At 42.0% G+C, this 18721-nt stretch overlaps 1 protein-coding gene across 1 annotated transcript in view; it reads right to left on the bottom strand.

Moving 5' to 3' along the window:
* The window catches only part of SPOCK2 (SPARC (osteonectin), cwcv and kazal like domains proteoglycan 2), a 50955-nt gene that overhangs the window by 14989 nt on the left and 17245 nt on the right, over positions 1 to 18721 (bottom strand). Inside the window, exons 5-8 of the mRNA XM_070946304.1 lie at positions 9616 to 9730; positions 6734 to 6853; positions 1766 to 1984; positions 156 to 218 (exon numbers count right to left, since the gene is read on the bottom strand). Coding sequence (XP_070802405.1) covers positions 156 to 218; positions 1766 to 1984; positions 6734 to 6853; positions 9616 to 9730 — 517 coding nt within the window. The remainder of the gene's footprint in view (positions 1 to 155; positions 219 to 1765; positions 1985 to 6733; positions 6854 to 9615; positions 9731 to 18721) is intronic.

Here is an 18721-nt window from a genome sequence, read left to right as displayed (position 1 = left end):
GGCTACACACACACACACACCCCCCGAGATCAAACACAACCCTGATGTGGCCCTCAATGAAATCTAGTTTGACACCCCTGTTATAGACAAACAAGATGTTTCCCTCCAAAGTCTCCAAAACAATTTTCTTTTCTGCTCTCATCTCAGCAACTCACCAGGTTTCTTTTTTGAAGCTTCCTGGATTTGAATCCTCTCCAGCTCCGTCAGACATGGAGGCTCTGTAATAATCAAAGCAGAATTCATCAGTGCTAAATCAACTCAACGTGATCTCCTGAGCATATTAAGGAAGCAAGTTCTTTTTCCAGCAATTCTTCCCCAATCTGGAGTAGAGGGACAAAAGCATTCACCTGTTCTACAAGCTTGTTTGGAAAGATGACTGTAATCATATATGCAAATAGATCTATGAATTTAGGAAAATGCATTATATACACTTTAGGCATTTCGTTATTTTGTTTGAAACAGAGCCCAAGCTTTAATATACACCTCAGTCCATCGGGCCTTTGTTTTGTTCTCTGAAATCTGGTAGTAATGGTGGTGCCATCAACGTACACCTAGATCTGGGGTCTGCAACCTTAAACACTCAAAGAGCCATTTGGACCCATTTCCCACAGAAAAGAAAACACCGGGAGCCACAAAACCCTTCCTGGGCCTGACTGTTTCTTGAGTGGCCACAAAACTAGGATATGTAGTTGAATTAAACGTTTTGTTTTCTTCTAAAACTTTTCTTTTCTTGGATTTATCCATGGTTGGCCTACCGGGAGTTGAAAAGCTCAATAAATGGTGTGCCGGCGGGTGTCGCACATTGGCGGTTGTGATGCATATTTTGAGTGACAGGGAGCTGCAGCAGAGGGGTGAAAGAGCCACATGCGGCTCCAGAGCCGCAGATTACTAACTCCTGACTTAGATACATAGAACTTAGAATTATAGGAATGGAAGGGATTTCAGAGATCTTCCAGCCCAACCTCCTACTCAAGGCATGATACTTTATACAATGCCAGTCAAATGGTTGTACAGTTTATTTTATGAAAACCTCTAGTAATGAAGCACCCACCCAACTCCAGGAGGCAAGATATTTCATTGATTAATTGCTCTCACTATCAGAAAATTTATTCTTACTTCTAGGCTGAATCTCTCTTTAACAAGCTATCTAGTACATCAAGCTCAGTGGTGAGTTAGGGTTAGGGTTAGCACCACTCTGCCGCGCCTATCAGCTGAGCTAAAAATGAACAAATATAGGTAGGTATAGTGCAGGGGCAGGCAGGACGGCCTAGCTGATGGTTGGAGCGAGCCGGTAGTACCAATGGTGAGCTGAGAGCGAGCTGGTTCGCTCCGACCATCAGCTGGGCCCTCCCACCTACCCCTGCACTATACCTACCTATATTTGTTTGTTTTTAGCCCAGCTGATAGGCGCGGCAGAATAGATTGCCACAGCTCAGCTGTTCTGACATGCAACGAGCTTGCGCGGAGCACGTGCGCGAACCGGTTGTTACACTGGTTGAAACCCATCACTGATCAAACTACACCTATATTATCAGAGTATCTGATAATCTGAGGACCCAGATTGTTGGGGGCAACATGCTGACTCTGTAAACCGCTTAGAGAGGGCTGTAAAAGCACTATGAAGCGGTATATAAGTCTAAGTGATATTGCTATTGCTATCTATGTTTGTCTAAGCAGCTGCTATAATCTTTAGCCTTCCACCTGTAATAACAAAGATTTAAAGGTCATAGCAGGAAGAGAAAAATATATATATCTTGTGACGCACTCTCTCTCCAGAAGCAGAAACACCACTCTGCAGTGGAGACACGGCCATCCTTGTAGGTGTCACAGGAATTGAAGAAGGGCCTGATGCAGATCTCATACTTGTCCAGGTTGATAGCCGCCAATTCTGCCTGGTCCAGGAACAGATCGCTGTTGGTGTCCAACTTGGAAAACATCCAGCCAATGGAGTCTTTGCAACTGGCCACCAGGTTCTTGTCCAGGGCTGCAATAAAATGAAAATTCGAGTAACTGGAGAGGCAGAAAGAGCAGGGAATGTCCTTGCCCTTCCGCAGTTCACAGAATTTTGAAGTCTGTATTCTGCAGTCGGGGGATTGCAGAAATGGAATGTAGATTTTCACATCCAGAAAATCTTAACTTTCATTAGTCCTTCTAAGGATTAACCCAAGGGATTGATAGTTACAGAATACAGAATAACAGATTTGGAAAGGACCTTGGAGGTATTTTAGTCCAATCCCTGCTCAGGCAGGAGATGAGAGAGACAGAGACAGACAGAAACAGAGAAACAGAGAGAGAGACACAGACAGACAGACACAAACAGACACACACACACACACAGACCCACACAGAGAGGGAGAGGGAGAAAGACAGAGACAGAGAAACACAGAGAGAGACACACACACACACAGACACAGACCCACACAGAGAGGGAGAGGGAGAGAGAGAGAGACAGAGACAGAGAAACAGAGAGAGAGAGAGAGAGACAGACAGACAGACAGACAGACACAAACGGAGCGGAGGGAGGGAGGGAGGAAGAGGGAGAGTGTGTGAGAGAGAGACTTATCAGTTCATAACAGGATCACGAGAGAAATCAGCATGTATGAGTCACTCAACCTTCACAGGAGTTTCAAATGTCCTTTAAAAAGGAGGCATCTTTTCTCTGCAAGGACTTGTCCAGGCAGCTGCTAGAACTCAACACTTGACTTGAAGGCACAACACACACACACACAAACACACACACAAACACACACACAGCTAAATTAAGACTGAACATGACCAGTAGTCATAGAATGTAATGAGCAAACCGGAAAGCAAGCAATACATTGGGATATGTATGTTTGTACATGTGCATATGTGAGTGGAGAAAACTGAGAAAAGGGGATCTTTGGGTAGGACACAGATGGGACCATTTTAACAGTAACAGAGTTGGAAGGGAGCTCAGAGATCATCTAGTCCAACCCCCTGCTCACGCAGGAGACCTGTGCTAGGAATTCGAACCGCCGAAGTACCGACCTTTCTCATCAACAAGCTCAGTATCTTAGCCACTGAGCCACCTAGTCAGGCTACATTGGATACATACATTGCAGTATTTGCAGGTCCTACTGCTGTTTTTAAGGCGTGTACTATCTCCTTACAAAAGGATGGAGAAACTCAGGCCCTCCAAGTATTGCTGAACTACAACTTCCAACCATTACCCTTACTGGTGATGAAGAGAGAATCGAATAGTCAACCCTTGATTTACTTTCCAAAGCCACCTTTCTAAAGCCAAGTTTAAAAACTATCTAAGTAAAGTATCCTTTACTTAGGAAGCAGAATTCCTGCAAAACTGTGCACAGTGCTATTCTATTATCCAAACTACCAGAGGAAACTAATACATATTCCACTAACACAGTCCTTTGCATCCGTTACACCGGTCATAGGATCCAGCTTTTCTGAGTGCACAATGTTAATTTATATAAAGGTTATACAGAGCATACATAATGAAAAGTATTATCCCCGGGAAAGATTGACAGATGCCGCTAATGAGTGGCAAGCTTCAGACTTGAGGCTTTAAAGGGAATTTTATGCAGTGTGAAATTCTGCACTGGAGATCGAAAGCACTCCAAAGAGAATATATTAATTAAGAATGCATACTTAAGCACGAGACCCACAACTGTCAGCCTGGAGGCCAAATTGACAATTGCCTGTCTTTCTCTCAAGCTGGAGGCGAAAAAAATACAATTTTGGGTTAGCAGAAGAGCCATTGATCGCTTTTAAAAGGTTGAGATCTAATGCTGACCTCCTACCGCCATAACCATCACGCCTGGTCTCTGTTCTAAATATGACTCTCCAGGAAAAACATGCTGCAGATGTGACAGATCAAGGAGCATTGAAATTGGTCAACCACGCCTGCTCCTCCTTCTCATTTCACTATATGGATCAGTTTGCTCTCCACGCTGAGCTTGTCGATCGAAAGGTCGGCAGTTCAGCGGTTCGAATCCCTAGTGTCGCGTAATGGGGTGAGCTCCCGCTACTTATCCCAGCTTCTGCCAACCTAGCAGTTCGAAAGCACGTAAAAAATGCAAGTAGAAAAAATAGGGACCACCTTTGGTGGGAAGGTAACAGCGTTCCGTGCGCCTTTGGCATTGAGTCATGCCGGCCACATGACCATGGAGACGTCTTCGGACAGCGCTGGCTCTCCGGCTTTGAAACGGAGATGAGCAGTGCCCCCTCGAGTCGGGAATGACTAGCACATATGCGTGAGGGGAACCATTACCTTTACATTATAGTTATTTTTTTTTATTTTTTTTTTATTTATATGCCGCCCTTCTCCGGAGACTCAGGGCGGCTTACAATGCGTTAAGCAATAGCCTTCATACTTTTGTATATTTTATACAAAGTCAGTTTATTGCCCCCACAAACCGGGTCCTCATTTTACCTACCTTAGAAAATGCACCTATCTGCAACAGCTCGTTGATAACACAACCCCCTCACCATGGCTGCAGGGACCTTCATTAAAAAAAGGGGGGGCAGGACTCCAATCACACCATCACAACGATTATCATGATTTTTGTGTGTGTGTGTGCGTGCCCCCACCCTTTTTGGCTGCATTGGCAAGGATGGCAGAAGAGCATCTGCACGAAACCCAACAAGCAGGCTTGATTTCATGCACCTCCCTCTCCTGGGAAGCCATTTCTATTCAGTGACATTTAAGCTAATGATCTTGTTCCTGAATTATGGCACTTCGAAGTCTGCAAGTGCTTTGGGATCAATCTGCCAACTCTGCTCAGGGACCGGAGAGGTATTTATTTTTGTAACAAGTGCACAAAAATGTTTGCTGTCTGGCGCTCGCTTAGCAACTGGGCAGAATCGATAGCCCCCCACATTTCGCCCAACCGGGGAACAAAGTGGCTTGTTTCTTTCAGTCCTATTTGGACATGATTTGTAATCATCGTAATTCCCCAAGAACAAGTCACAGTTTCCATTCTTCTGCAGGGCTTGGCTCAAATGTCAGGATTTTTCAGCTACCCAAAATAAGACATTCAACTCCCAGGGCTGGCATTAGTGTGACTGATTCCGATGGATCCTAAGAAGAGCAGATCCATCATCCCAGTCACCCCTCGTACCCCACCTACTGTATCTCACAGGACTGTGGATGTATAAAATGAATGGAGATCCACTTTGAACCTTTGGAGAAAAGGTGGTAAATGTAACAAGTAAGTTAAGAATAAATAAAATGTACTTCCTAGAAGTGGAGCCATGCAAGGGACATTAAAAACAACAACAAATGAAGCTTTAATTGTGATTTTTTTTTCCCTCCCTCATAACTTGTGGAAGAAAACAGTGCCAAGCCACTGCAATTTGGCTGATAGTAAAGCAGCAAGGACATCTCCTCTGATGAGAATCCAGCTTAAGACAGACTTAACTTTCTGATCTGACAGCAAACTTAATCAGTTTGTCCAGATGTGGAAGGCAATTTCCACAGGATTAGGGGGTGGGAGCACAGCTAAGTCTCCTAACATTTGAATAACAGAGTTGGAAGGGACCTTGGAGGTCCATCCCCTTACTCAATCAGGAGACTGTATAGCATTCCAGACAAGTGGCTGTCCAGTCTCTTCTTAAAAGCCTCCAGTGATGAAGCACCCACAACTTCTAAAAGCAAGCCATTCCACATTAGGAAATTTCTTCTTACTTCTAAGTTGCTTCTCTTCTTGATTAGTGTCCATCTATTCTTTCTTGTCTTACCTTCTGGTGCTTTGGAAAATAGGTTGACCTATTTGTTTTTTGTGGTAGCTCCTTAAATATTGGAACACTGCTAGGTATCATGTCACCCCTAGTCCTTCATTTCACCAGAGCCTTGGTAGTACAGTGGTCTAAGGCACCCTGTTATTAAGCTGGTTATTAAGACCAGATGCCTGCAATTACTGCAGGGTTCGAATCTCGCCAAGGCTCAAGGTTGACTCAGCCTTCCATCCTTTCTAAGGTAGGTAAATTGAGGACCCAGTTGTGGGGGCAATAAACTGACTTTGTATAAATATACAAACGAATGAAGGCTATTGCTGAGCACATTGTAAGCCGCCCTGAGTCTCCGGAGAAGGGCGGCATATAAATCAAATTAAAAAAAAAAAATTCACTAGACAAACCCAATTCCTCATAAGTTTTATCCTTGAGTCTAGCCCACTAATCATCTTTGTTGCTCTTCTCTGCACTCAATACATTTTAAACACATAATACCGGTCTCAATACCATTTTTATAATATGGTGACTAAAACTGGATGCAGTATTCCAAGGGTGAATTTGAAACAAGTACAGGAGAACATGTGCTATTGGTGGCATTTTTCAGCCTGTTCTGGGTCAGTTTTCTGGTGGGAAGTTATGGATGGGATTGGAAGGGGAGGGAGCATCCATCAGAAGATATCCTGCTCTCATTCTTAAGGCTGTCCAAAAATCCAGAATCAGCAACCAAGTTGCACCACTCACCTTTTGGCCGCTTGCTGTCAAATTCTAGCAGCAATCTAGGGACCCTGGGAAAATGCAAATGGCCTGAGAGTTTCCCAGTAACAGTAACAGAGTTGGAAGGGGCCTTGGAGGTAATCTAGTCCAACCCCCTGCTCATGCAGGAGACCTATACTAGGGATTCGAACTGCCGAACTGCCAACTTTTCTGATCGACAAGCTCAGTGTCTTAGCCACTGAGCCACCTAGCCACTTCTTCTGTCCATGCGCCCAAAGGAGAAAAGTAGAACTCCACATACCATTCACAGGATTGGGGCCAACACTCCCAGAGCTGTTCTGCTTGGCGTTCTCATGCAGCAGTTGGAACCAGTCGCGCAGTCGATCGCCCAGATCTGCCAAGTCTTGCCCAGTGCAGGTTTCTGCAAATCAGTTGGTAGCATCTCAGGTGAGCATTCCAGATGGGAAGACAGTAAGTAAGTACACAACTCCTTATTCAAAGGCTACCAAAACTTGGTTTTGTCCATGGCGATATTAAGAGCATGATACAGTATTTCTTGTCTATACAATAAATTCTCAGCGTTAGGGTAGGAGGACAAGAATAGAGAGGAAAAATTCTCTAGGGCTGCAATGAAATTGATCTAAGAGTCACAAGAAGTGACTCACCTTCTTTAATCTGGTGGCAGAAAATTGCAATAAAAGGTCAACTTTACAGACCTCGTGAGGACGAGTGGAAAGGGTATGTCTATGAAAGTTTAAGTCTTAATCTATACAATTTTTGTCATCTATGTCATTTGCTAACAATGCAAATTGATGCAAAAGAGGTAAATTACATCAGTAGTCCGGACTGTCCTAAAAACACTGCACCACGATCATTATTTGGTAGTACTGTGAATCTAAAGCTAACATTATGTTTGTTGTATCTGAAATCTGCCAGGAAATGATCTCTAAAATCAAGATTTTATTACCACGCTAAGCATTCACTTTTTAGTTTCATATCTACTGTATATATTTGTGTATAAGCCAGTGGGGAAATTCAATTTTTTTTACTACCGGTTCTGTGGGCGTGGCTTGGTGGGCGTGGTGTGGTGTGGTGTGGTGTGGCTTGGTGGGCATGGCAGAGGAAGGATACTGCAAACTCTCCATTCCCACCCCACTCCAGGGGAAAGATATTGCAAAATTTCCACTCCCACCCCACTCTGGGGCCAGCCAGAGGTGGTATTTGCAGGTTCTCCGAACTGCTCAAAATTTCCGCTACTGGTTGTCCAGAACCTGTCAGAACCTGCTGGATTTCACTCCTGGTATAAGATAAGATGATCCTTGACAATTTCATCAAAATATCATGAAAAATGCACCACCCATCAATGAGTGCCCCACATTTTTCATTGCATTTTGGTTAAAAATGTGAGGGGTTTGCTTATTTGAAGATGAACTTATATGCAAATATATATGGGATATACAGGTAATTTTAAAAACAGCAAGGAAGCCACCATTCAGTCAGAACAGAAGAAGCTTTTTGGATCAGAAGCGAAACATCTTCAAAGAAAAAAAAAACAAGGAAGTCCAGTTGCCTCTTGAAAAAGCACCTTTGGGACAACCATGACCTGGATGACTGAGAATCTCCATAGATATTTGTGTTCATTGTATTCAGTTGCAAGAATTTTTTACGCCCAGAAATGGAAAGAAGTGTTAATCCCCACCACAGAGGAATGGTTTGAAAAGATAATGGAAGTGGTGGAGATGGCAAAGGTGACCGCATTAATTAGGGACAGAAAAGTAAATAATTTTGTGGGTATTTGGAATCAGCTTGTGGACTTTCTGTGTGAAAGAGAAAAATAATATGAAATTTTGACTTTGGATTTTGACAATTAAGTGGGTTATTGTTATAAAATGGCTAGTCATTATTATTTGGCATAACCAAAAATACTATAACTTTATTATATACCCTACTGAAAAAAGTCAGAAATCGCTGCTTTTTGTTTCTTTTTTAAATGTCTTTTTCCTCCTTCTCTTCTTCCCTTACTTTGTGTCCTCTATTTCCTTTCCTTTCCTTTTTTCCTTCTTTCCTTCTTTCCTTTCCTTTCCTTTCCTTTCCTTTCCTTTCCTTTCCTTTCCTTTCCTTTCCTTTCCTTTCCTTTCCTTTCCTTTCCTTTCCTTTCCTTTCCTTTCCTTTCCTTTCCTTTCCTTTCCTTTCCTGTTTTGCCATTGTCTTTATTCCCACTTGTATTTTATATTGAGGGGAAAAAACCTTTAATTTTACTACTGTGGGAAACTGGGACAGGGGATTGTATGGAGCATGGGTGATATATAGTCAAAATAACATTCCTTTCTCAGAGAGTCAAGGACATCTTGCCCTGTACCTGGACGGCTGGAACAGGAACCCTGACAGGATTATTGTATATAGTCACAGGTAAACTGAATCCTATTTTTGGAGTGTATTTTGGCCCCTAACATTCTTAGCTTGCCCACAAATATTTATGGTAGGATTTTGTGAGGATTTTGTGAGTTACAACCAACACATTTTATTGTATGAAGCTGAGTGAATCTCTTGATGCTGATTTGTTTATCCTTTGTTGCTTGAATTAGAATTGAACTCCAGATACTATGAAACCTAAACTGAAAATTGAACCCCAGATTTAGTAGTTTGAATCTCTACTTTAAAGCTTTCTTTTTGCTTATTCTCATAGTCAGTTTGCAACTAAATTATCTGATAAATCGTGGCCATGTTGCCAGTCAAATAATGTTGAACTTATCCTCAAAATATCTGCTCTCTATGGAAGACTATGGAAGACTGACCTCATCTATGTTCAAGGACTGATCTCATCTATATTCAGATGGTGATGTTGTCCAGGATACCAACAAATATATAGAGCAAAGAGTGTCATGTGGGGACACAGAAAAGGTCAGCCATGGAATACAGTTCACTGTCTAATTTGACCAGTGTTCTTATTTATTCTGTGTGTCCATAGAGCGGTGTTTCTCAACCTTGGCAACTTTAACTTACATGGACTTCAATTCCCAGAATCCCCCAGCCAAAATCCACATTCTGGCTAGGGAATTCTGGGAGTTGAGGTCCACACACATCTTAAAGTTGCCAAGGTTGAGAAACACTGCTCTATAGAACCATAAAATGGAGAAGAGGAGAGAATACAATTATTCAGATTCTTAGTAGATGATCGCTGACCTTGCTTGAGATCCGTGGCTGAAGTTGGACTATGTTCACTTGTGCATGGGCACTGACCCTCACATTTCACTGTTAGCTGCTTGCTGGTCAGGCAGGCCTGTTGTTCCAGTTTACACTGCAAAAGAATAACAGAGAAGTCAAGCAAGCAAGAAGCAACTGACCATCAAATAAGAATAACGTCCAGATAAGGGACTTCGCTAGTTCTCTTGCAAAGTCTGCCAGGATCACCTTAGTCTCAATTCACCTGGTCCTCTAATGCCCAGACATGAATTCAACAGATTATAAATCTTATCTAAATTCTAGAACAAAATAAAGATTTAATGCAACAGCTAGAAATTCATGCATAAGCAGGTAACAGATTATTTTTAATCATCCAAGTTGCTAAATCTCCCTGCTATAAAATACATCCATCATGGGAATCAATAGGTTGTCACAATATCAATATACTGATACACAATAGAAATATAAATTCATACCATTGACAATTTCCCTATGCCATTAATTCAAGTCACAGTAGATCAGTTGTGACCCCGACTCCCGAGCCTGTCCTAACAGAGGAAGAGGACTCAGAAGGTGATGGGGAGGAACTGATAAGGTCTCCCTCTCCAGGACCCTCCTCTCTGGCAATGCCTCAGGTTCCATCCGAAGGCCAAGAGGAACAGCCTGGGATATGCCAGGAGGAAAGCATATCGGAACAACAACAGATAGGGGGCGAGGATGATGAATCCTGGCTTGATCCCAGGCAATTTTGTATATATGTATTTTATTGTTGGCTGTTCACCGCCCTGAGTCCTTTGGGAGTAGGGCGGGATATAAATCAAATAAAAGTAAAGTAAAGCTAAGTGTCAGAGGGAGAAGCATGCGCAGCAACGAAAGAGGTGTGGGAGGGTCAGTGATTGAGCTGAGTCACTGAGCCACACCCCACAAGGAATAAAAGTGGGTGTGATTACTCTTCAGGCTTTGTGACTGAAGTTAAAGTTGTGTCAAAGTTAAAAACCTGAGAGTCACATCGCGTTACCTGAAATCTGGCTTGTGCATATTTTGGATTGGACCTTGGCTAACTCTTGCTTTGTGGATTACTTTTTGCTACTGAACCGGACTGAGGAGAAACTCTCTCTCTTGCTGACTGTGAGTGAAAACTGACTTGGCAGGCATTTCGCAGTTTCCTGCCAAAACTCTTATCTGCAAGGGTTTCTAGTCTGCTTGCTTAATAAAATCTTGGCAGGCATGCCTGGTTGTGTGTTTGCCTGTGTGGGGAAGGGGGACAGAACAAGATCTTACAAATATTCCTACTAAGATATGTCTGCTTCTGGATTCATTCTTAGAACATCAAGAGACTTCTGTTCAATCAGACAAGCTCATTTTTTTCTGCAGGAAACTCACTGCAATATCATCCCCGAACAGTAGTCGTTCCTCTTCGGCTTAAAAACTTTTATGAACAACAGCCCATCATCTTTTGATGCAGACTTCTCCATTAATGGCTGGCTCATACTCTTCCTGAGACTATTGTATTGTTTCGTTGCAGTTGGGATGTCTACATTGTTGGTTGTCATCAAAGCAGACCATGCTATGTAATCTAACTATTTCTGTAACAAATTCAAGGTTGGCATAGCCTTTGCAGCCCATCTCAGAAATATGCCAACAGAAGAGAGTATTTGTTGCTCGGGGTTGAACTGTGAGGTCTCTGGTGCTTTTTTTAGCTTGGTTGTTTTCTTTGGACATTTCACAACCCAACTCGATAACATCATCAGTGTTAGGAAACATACCCCTTCATGACTTCTGTACTTTAGTTCACCCCTCATTTCTTCTGGAAATGTAAGTACACTTCTTGGATCCAAGTACCTTAATGCAGGGGTGAAATGCTCCCGGTTTGGACCGGATCGCCCGATCCAGTAGCGATGGAGGCGGGTGGTTCGGAGAACCGGTAGCAAAAATCCCTGCCCACCCCCCATGCCCAGCTGAGCTGCACGATCATCAGAGGCTTTTAAAAAAAATTTTTAAAGCATTTTTTCTACAACCTCTTCGGCCGAAAAAATGCTTTTAAAAGTAAAAAAAAAAAAAAAGCCTCTGATGATCGCGTGGCTCAGTTGGGATTGTCAGAGGCTTTTAAAAGAAAAAAGAAGCCTCTGATGATCAGGCAACTCAGCTGGGATTGTCAGAGGCTTTTAAAAACATTTTTTACAACCTTTTCGGCTGAAGAGGTTGTAGAAAAAATGGTTTTAAAAGTAAAAAAAAAAAAAAAGTTGGCCACACCCACCCAGTCACATTATCCCCCACCAAGCCACGCCCACAGAACTAATAGTAACAAATTTTACATTTCACCACTGCCTTAATGTGCTTTGGATCAGGCACTGGTGGACTACTCAATTCAATGTCTAGAAGTGTTTATGAATAGTGACATTCTATTTATGACGCCTAGAGAATGCACTGGTTATATTATTGGCAACAGTGGCTGAGCACAACATAATAATAAAAATAATTGGTGTGCAAAATCTTAAGGTTTCCTCCAAATTTATTGCTCACTCTGGCCACATACCCATTGCATTTTGTGATTTTTTCCCCCCCTTTGGGTGACAATTGCATTTATAAGGTCTTTCAAAAACCTGCTTTCCCCTCTGGCTTTGGGCTACAGTGAGTGGAAAGTCCTTGATAGGAAACTGCAAGTTAATTAGAATAGCTTTTTCCCCTTTGAACATGTATCATTCTTTGCTTTATTAATCTGTTCCTTGCTGTTTTTAATATTGTACACCAGAGTTTTCATGGAATTGGTAGCTTCATTAAGTTGACAAACAAATAAATAAACAAACATGTTTTGAAAAATCATCTACAAATGCCAGGAAAAAATAATTCCTGCTTGTTACTTTTATAAGAAAGAAAAATATAAATGTAGATTTATATTTAAGAGTTCCCTTGACTGACTTTTTGTATAAGGTGCGTAAGCGTCTCTGCTTACAGAATTCCGAGCAGCAGGACTTCACTGTGAAGTGAATTCTGAAATATATTCAATATTTCTGTGGTCGTATCAGCAATGCCACAGACCCATACAGTCCTTGAGAGCACATCTTTGTAGCATTCTTATTCTAGTCCACAGATATTACCCTAACTTTAGCCTTCCTGGCACAATTATTTATTTATATAGCCATCTCAAAGCGATTCTTGGTTCTTTGAGTTTGGAAATGAAGCAATGGTTCGAAAAGAATGCCTTGTAGCTCTTTTTATATTCATAATATGATTTTTCTACAAGTTTAACCAAATAATTCCTTTACCCTACACCTGAATGTAATCATCTTCGGTGAGATACCACTATGTCCGGAAAAGATCTATATATTGTTGAAGAATAAATACCCATAGAGATCTTTATAAATCAGTTCCGAACTGATTCTGTATCTCTTGTGACTTTTTGTTCTCTGTCAGCATTGTTATTATTCTTACATATATTTATATATTGCCCAAACTAAAACTCAAGGTTGTTTACCAGAACAGAACACAACAACATGAACCTTCCTAAAATACACTACCCCTCTGGAGTGGACTTCAAAATTTTTAGCAAGGGGTTCTCTGCCTGGTTGCTGGGTGGGCATGGCCATGGTGGGCGTGGCCTAGTCAACCTCCTGCACCATGGCGGGGGGGAGGGTATTTGCCCTCCCCGGGCTCCAGAGGCTTTCTTTGAGCCTCCAGGAGAGCGAAAGCAGCCTCTCCAGGATCTGGGCCCGTTTCCTGAACTTCTGATAGGCCCGTTTTTCACCCTCCCCAAGCCTCCGTAGGCCCCCTGCCCTTACCTGCATCCAAAACGGGCCACATGGGGACTCCTGGGAGGGGTGGGAGGGGTGGGGCCAGCCAGGAGTGGGATTTGGGGGTTCTCCGAACTGCACAGAATCTTAGCTAGAGGTTCTACCGAACCCCTGCAAGCCTCCAGCAGCCCACCCCTGCTACCCCTCACTAAAATATATGAAATTCCATCCACTTAAAAGCAGTAAATCTACTAAAATAAAAAGTTAGGCAATGTCACTGTTTGTGTCCAGAGGTCTGTTGTGTTAATGATTTTGCAACCAAAGCCAAGATACTGAAATTAACTATTAACAGGGGAGCTCCATTGAAGTTTGGGGGTGGATCACATCTAAATGCACATCAGCTTAACCACGTGTGATGTGGGGCCTCCTCTTTTCAAACCCCACTTGGATGAATGCATTTGGCCAGCAGGGTGCTTAGATCTGGTCTGCGGGGCTGTCCTGTAAACAGCGAAGGACCCACCTGTGGTGCCTCTGCCAGAGAAAACGGAGCTTGCGAGGCTGCGGGCGGCCCTCATGAGCTACGTTTTCGCTGGTAGAGGATTACAGGAGGCCATTGCAGGCGAAAACGGAACTCGAGAGCCCATTTTTGCTGGCAGAGTGCTCGGGCCGCCACAGGCCAGCCCTCAACATGCGTGAGCTGGCAATGCCCATCCTGGCCACGCCTACCCTGGCCCTCCGAGGTCAAACACAACCCTGATGCAGCCCTCAATGAAATCGAGTTTGACACCCCTGGTATAAGTGGTCCTGCTTACAATTCAGTCTAAACACATTAAATGCCCTGCTTCTTGGCACAGCAGGTGATGGATACATCTAAGGCTTTACTCTCCAGCAATATGTCAGACGAGTAACCCAGTTCTCCTCCTTCAATGTTTACAGCAATATTTATTTATTTATTTATTTTATTTTATTTTATTTTATTAAATTTCTATACCGCCCTTCTCCCAAAGGACTCAGGGCGGTGAACAGCCACAAGATAAAATACATAAATACAAAAATTTAAAATAGATTAAAAACGAATTAAATAATTTGGCTGAAATTAAAATACCCCATAATTTAAAACAAATTAAAATTTACATTTAAAAGGGGAGAAGATTTAGGCCAGGCCAGCTTGATGAAATAAAAAAGTCTTAAGCGCGCGACGGAAGGTGCGCAGATCCGGGATCCTCCGTATCTCTGGGGGGAGCTCGTTCCAGATCGTAGGTGCCCCCACAGAGAAGGCTCTCCCCCTAGGGGCCGCCAGTCGACATTGTTTGGCCGACGGCACCCGGAGGACCCCCTCTCTATGGGAGCGTACTGGCCGGTGGGAGGCTATTGGTGGTAGCAGGCGGTCCCGTAGATAACCAGGTCCTAAGCCATGGAGCGCTTTAAAGGTGATAACCAAAACCTTGAAGCGCACTTGGAAGACCACCGGGAGCCAGTGCAGCTCGCGCAGGAGAGGTGTTACATGGGATCTCCACGTTGCTCCCATAACCACCCGTGCGGCCGCACTCTGCGCCAGTTGGAGCCTCCGAGTGCACCTCAAGGGGAGCCCCATGTAGAGAGTGTTACAATAGTCCAGACGAGAGGATCACTCTTCACTCTTCACTCACTTCAATATGGATCACTCTTCACTCAGACTTTTTAAATTGCAGGAGCAGATTGAGCAGGAAGGATTTAGTTAGTAGCAGGCTGGCTATTTGATCCTGTTATGGCTTTGTTATTTAAATTTCAAGCCACAAGGAACTCAAAGCAAGGCATAATGGATCTTCTTAAAAGTTAATCTTCCCAAATGAAATTTCTTGCTGTGGCCTCTATTTGGAACTAATCGGGCAAAGGCTTCCCAACATTCTTAGATGCATAATTGCAAACTGACAGCTCCTTTCCTGCAAGCTATAAGCCCGTCTTCCAGTCATTAGTTGACCTGAGCACAAGCATTTTAATAAATGATGATGCCCAGTGGAAGAGTGTCAGACCTACTGGTAGAAAATGACAAGTCGATTACATTGAATGAGATGGTAGATGTCTTGTGGAGGACAAAACATTCCTTCTATGGGATGTATGGGAAGAGGGGCCTTTGCTGTTAGCAGGGATATATTATTATATTATATTATATTATATTATATTATATTATATTATATTATATTATATTATATTATATTATATTATATTATATTATATTATATTATATTATATTATATTATATTATATTATATTATATCATATTATTATATTTATTATATTATATTATATTATTATTTTATTCTATTCTAGTTATTATTTGTTATTTTATTTTATTTTACATTTTATATTCTTTTATTTTATTTTATTCTTTCTTTCTTTCTTTCTTTCTTTCTTTCTTTCTTTCTTTCTTTCTTTCTTTCTTTCTTTCTTTCTTTTCTTTCTTTCTTTCCCTACATAAATATCTATTCATTTTTTATATAATTCAAGATGGTGAACATACTGACCAAAATTATGACCACACTTGAGCCCAGAATTTCTGTTGCTAAGTGAGACAGTTGTTAAGTGAATTTTGCCTCATGTTTACAACTTTTCTTGCCACCGTTGTTAAGTGAATCACTGAAATTGATAAGTTAGTCACCCGATTGTTAAGTGAATCTGGCTTCCCCGTTGACTTTCCTTAGCAGGAGGTCACAAAAGGGGACCATATGAAGCAACGGTCTTAAATATGTGTATTGGTGTATAGAATATATTAATAAACATTATTTTTAAAAAAAGTTTAAAAAAAAGTTCAGGTGCTTGGCAATTAGTTCATATTTAAGACCGTTGCTTCATATGGTTGTTAAGTGAATCACTGAAATTGATAAGTTAGTCACCCGATTGTTAAGTGAAATCCAATTTTTTTTACTACCGGTTCTGTGGGTGTGGCTTGGTGGGTGTGGCAGGGGAAGGATACTGCAAAATCTCCATTCCCACTCCACTCCAGGGGAAGGATGCTACAAATCCCCATTCCCTCTCCATTCCTGGGGGAAGGATATTGCAAAAACTCCATTCCCACCCCACTCTGGGGCCAGTCAGAGGTGGTATTTGCCAGTTCTCTGAACTACTCAAAATTTCCGCTACCTGTTCTCCGAACTGCTCAAAATTTCCGCTACCGGTTCTCCAGAACCTGTCAGAACCTGCTGGATTTCACCCCTGCTAATAGGTCATCTAGTCCAAACCCCTTCCCAAGTAGGAGACCTTACACCATTTCTGACAGATGGCAGTCCAGTCTCTTCTTGAAAGCTTCCAGTGCTTATAATGAGCTTTGATTAGACTGGCATGGCCCAGCTTGATATGGTAATTAAATGAATCTGGGTCTTTGTACTAGAAAGAATATACTAATTTCAGTTTTCCATCAGGGGAAGCTAATTCTTCACAAGGAACTCCATATTGATAGCAGGAATTAAAAGCTTACCCCCTCACTCTACTAGCCTTCTGTTTGCTCTGTTAGTCTTCTTCTTTCCTTCTATTAGAAGGAAAAAATTGGACAAGACAGCACAGCAAGTTTACCCAAATAAGCTTTGATTCTGGAAGTCCCATTATAACATAAGGCAGATTGTTCTGAATATAATGTAAGGCATGCAAAACACATTTTTACCATTCTAACTATACCCCTTTGTCATTATCCAACGTATTTGCTTTGCCCAAACAAATTCTGGCAATGTTTTATTGTTATCCAACCATTTAAAAGAAATTAGCTTTACCTACGACGTATTCCAGTCAAGTAAATCTATTTTTAATTGTTGCTATTACCACCAAGGGATGATGTTTGCCATCTTGATGCCAACATATAGACACAAACTCCTTTTTTTTCCCTAATCAAGATCACTGATAGTTATTTGCAATTTTCCCCTAGAAAATTGAAGACATCTAAAGGAGCTTATATCCCTCCCCCACTTTATGTCAGACCTGGAAGCCATCTTTTACCTTTGAGCACCTTTGAGCCTTCAGGCCTGCCACAAATTCTACTGTGGGAAAATGGGAGGGGAGGGGGGGATTGTATGGAGTGAAGATTGGTTCGTGTGATGGACATGTGGGTGAAGGGCAAGGACTTGAACTTCCTTTTGGGTGAGGAAAACCCGGAAGCTCTCAGATTTGGGTTTTCCCAAATGTGCCAATATGACATCTCTAATAACAATTAGCTTTGAGGAAATTCAAGCCTCGGAGTTTGATTTCGTTGGAGGTGTTGCTTGGAACCCTGACATTAACACTTCATATATTATTACATATATATAAAATTCTTTATATGGCTTATCTCTTGACAAAAGAGCCATTGTTGTTATTATAAGCAAAAATACAATAGGTGTTATCTTATGTGGTTATGTGGGTAACATCAGTTCGGTGTCTCTGCTAATATAAAAATAATCATTTATTTAGCGACGATAAAGTGACAAGTGCTTCCTATATTTGGATGTCAAAAAGTCCTCCCCAGTTTCATAGCTCAGAAGAAAACTTCAAATATCAATTTCTCTTGAGTTTCCTTTCTCATCGCTTAACAAGTGATAGAACCAAGCTTCCCGCATGATCAAGAGTTTGTGCGATACAGATCAAGTTGATTTATTACATTTATATATCACTTTTCCTCCCGGGAATCACGTTTTTACTCTTAAAGCAACTTTGTGAGCCTGCTAGCTCATGAGAAAACGTTTGATCCGATTTCAGGACACGAGCAATCATTGCAGCCACAGGAAACGGCAGATTAAATTCAACGGGCCACTCTAAACCACTCTAAATTGAAAGGATGTGGTAATTTGTTATCAGGATGTCAGTGCTGTCATTTCTGTGCCCTCAAAATACAGCCGAGGCTGCAGAAACTAAATAGATTAAGCTTTTCCTTAATATACTGCTGCGGCTAAGAATGAAGAGTTGCGAGAGAGAGGTTTGATTCCCCTTATCAAAATCCATGCATCTTAGTAGTGCATGTGTAAATAGGCTGCTGAAAGAAGCAAGCTAAACATTACCTCAGGGTAACTTCGGAGTAGTTGCAAAGGGAATGAGACAATGCACAAGGCAATTAGTGCCTGCCTGGGCAGGCAGTCTGGAGCCTCCAGGTATTTTGAGTAACAATTTCCCAAATTCCTCTACCATGTTAGTCAAGACTAGTGGGAGTTGAAATCCAAGCAGCTTGAGGGTAATGGGTTTTTTCCTCTTCTCCCTTTGGGTATCTTCTCCAGCCAAATGCATCTCACAGCAGTTGTTGTGAGGGTAGAATGGATAGGTGTGGTAAGAATAACATATGACTCTGTTAAAAACGGAATGATTTTACCCACATACTGTAATACTGTACAGAATTAGTTCTGTGGAATTCTAACTGATGGGCCTTTGCAACAGGTACC

This window comes from Pituophis catenifer, unplaced genomic scaffold (assembly GCF_029215685.1).
Source record: "Pituophis catenifer annectens isolate HBS135680 unplaced genomic scaffold, rPitCat1.0.hap2 SCAF_6, whole genome shotgun sequence".
In the NCBI taxonomy this organism is placed as follows: Eukaryota; Metazoa; Chordata; class Lepidosauria; order Squamata; family Colubridae; genus Pituophis; species Pituophis catenifer.
Note: the sequence above shows the minus strand (reverse complement) of the source record. Positions and strands in the feature narration are given on the sequence as shown.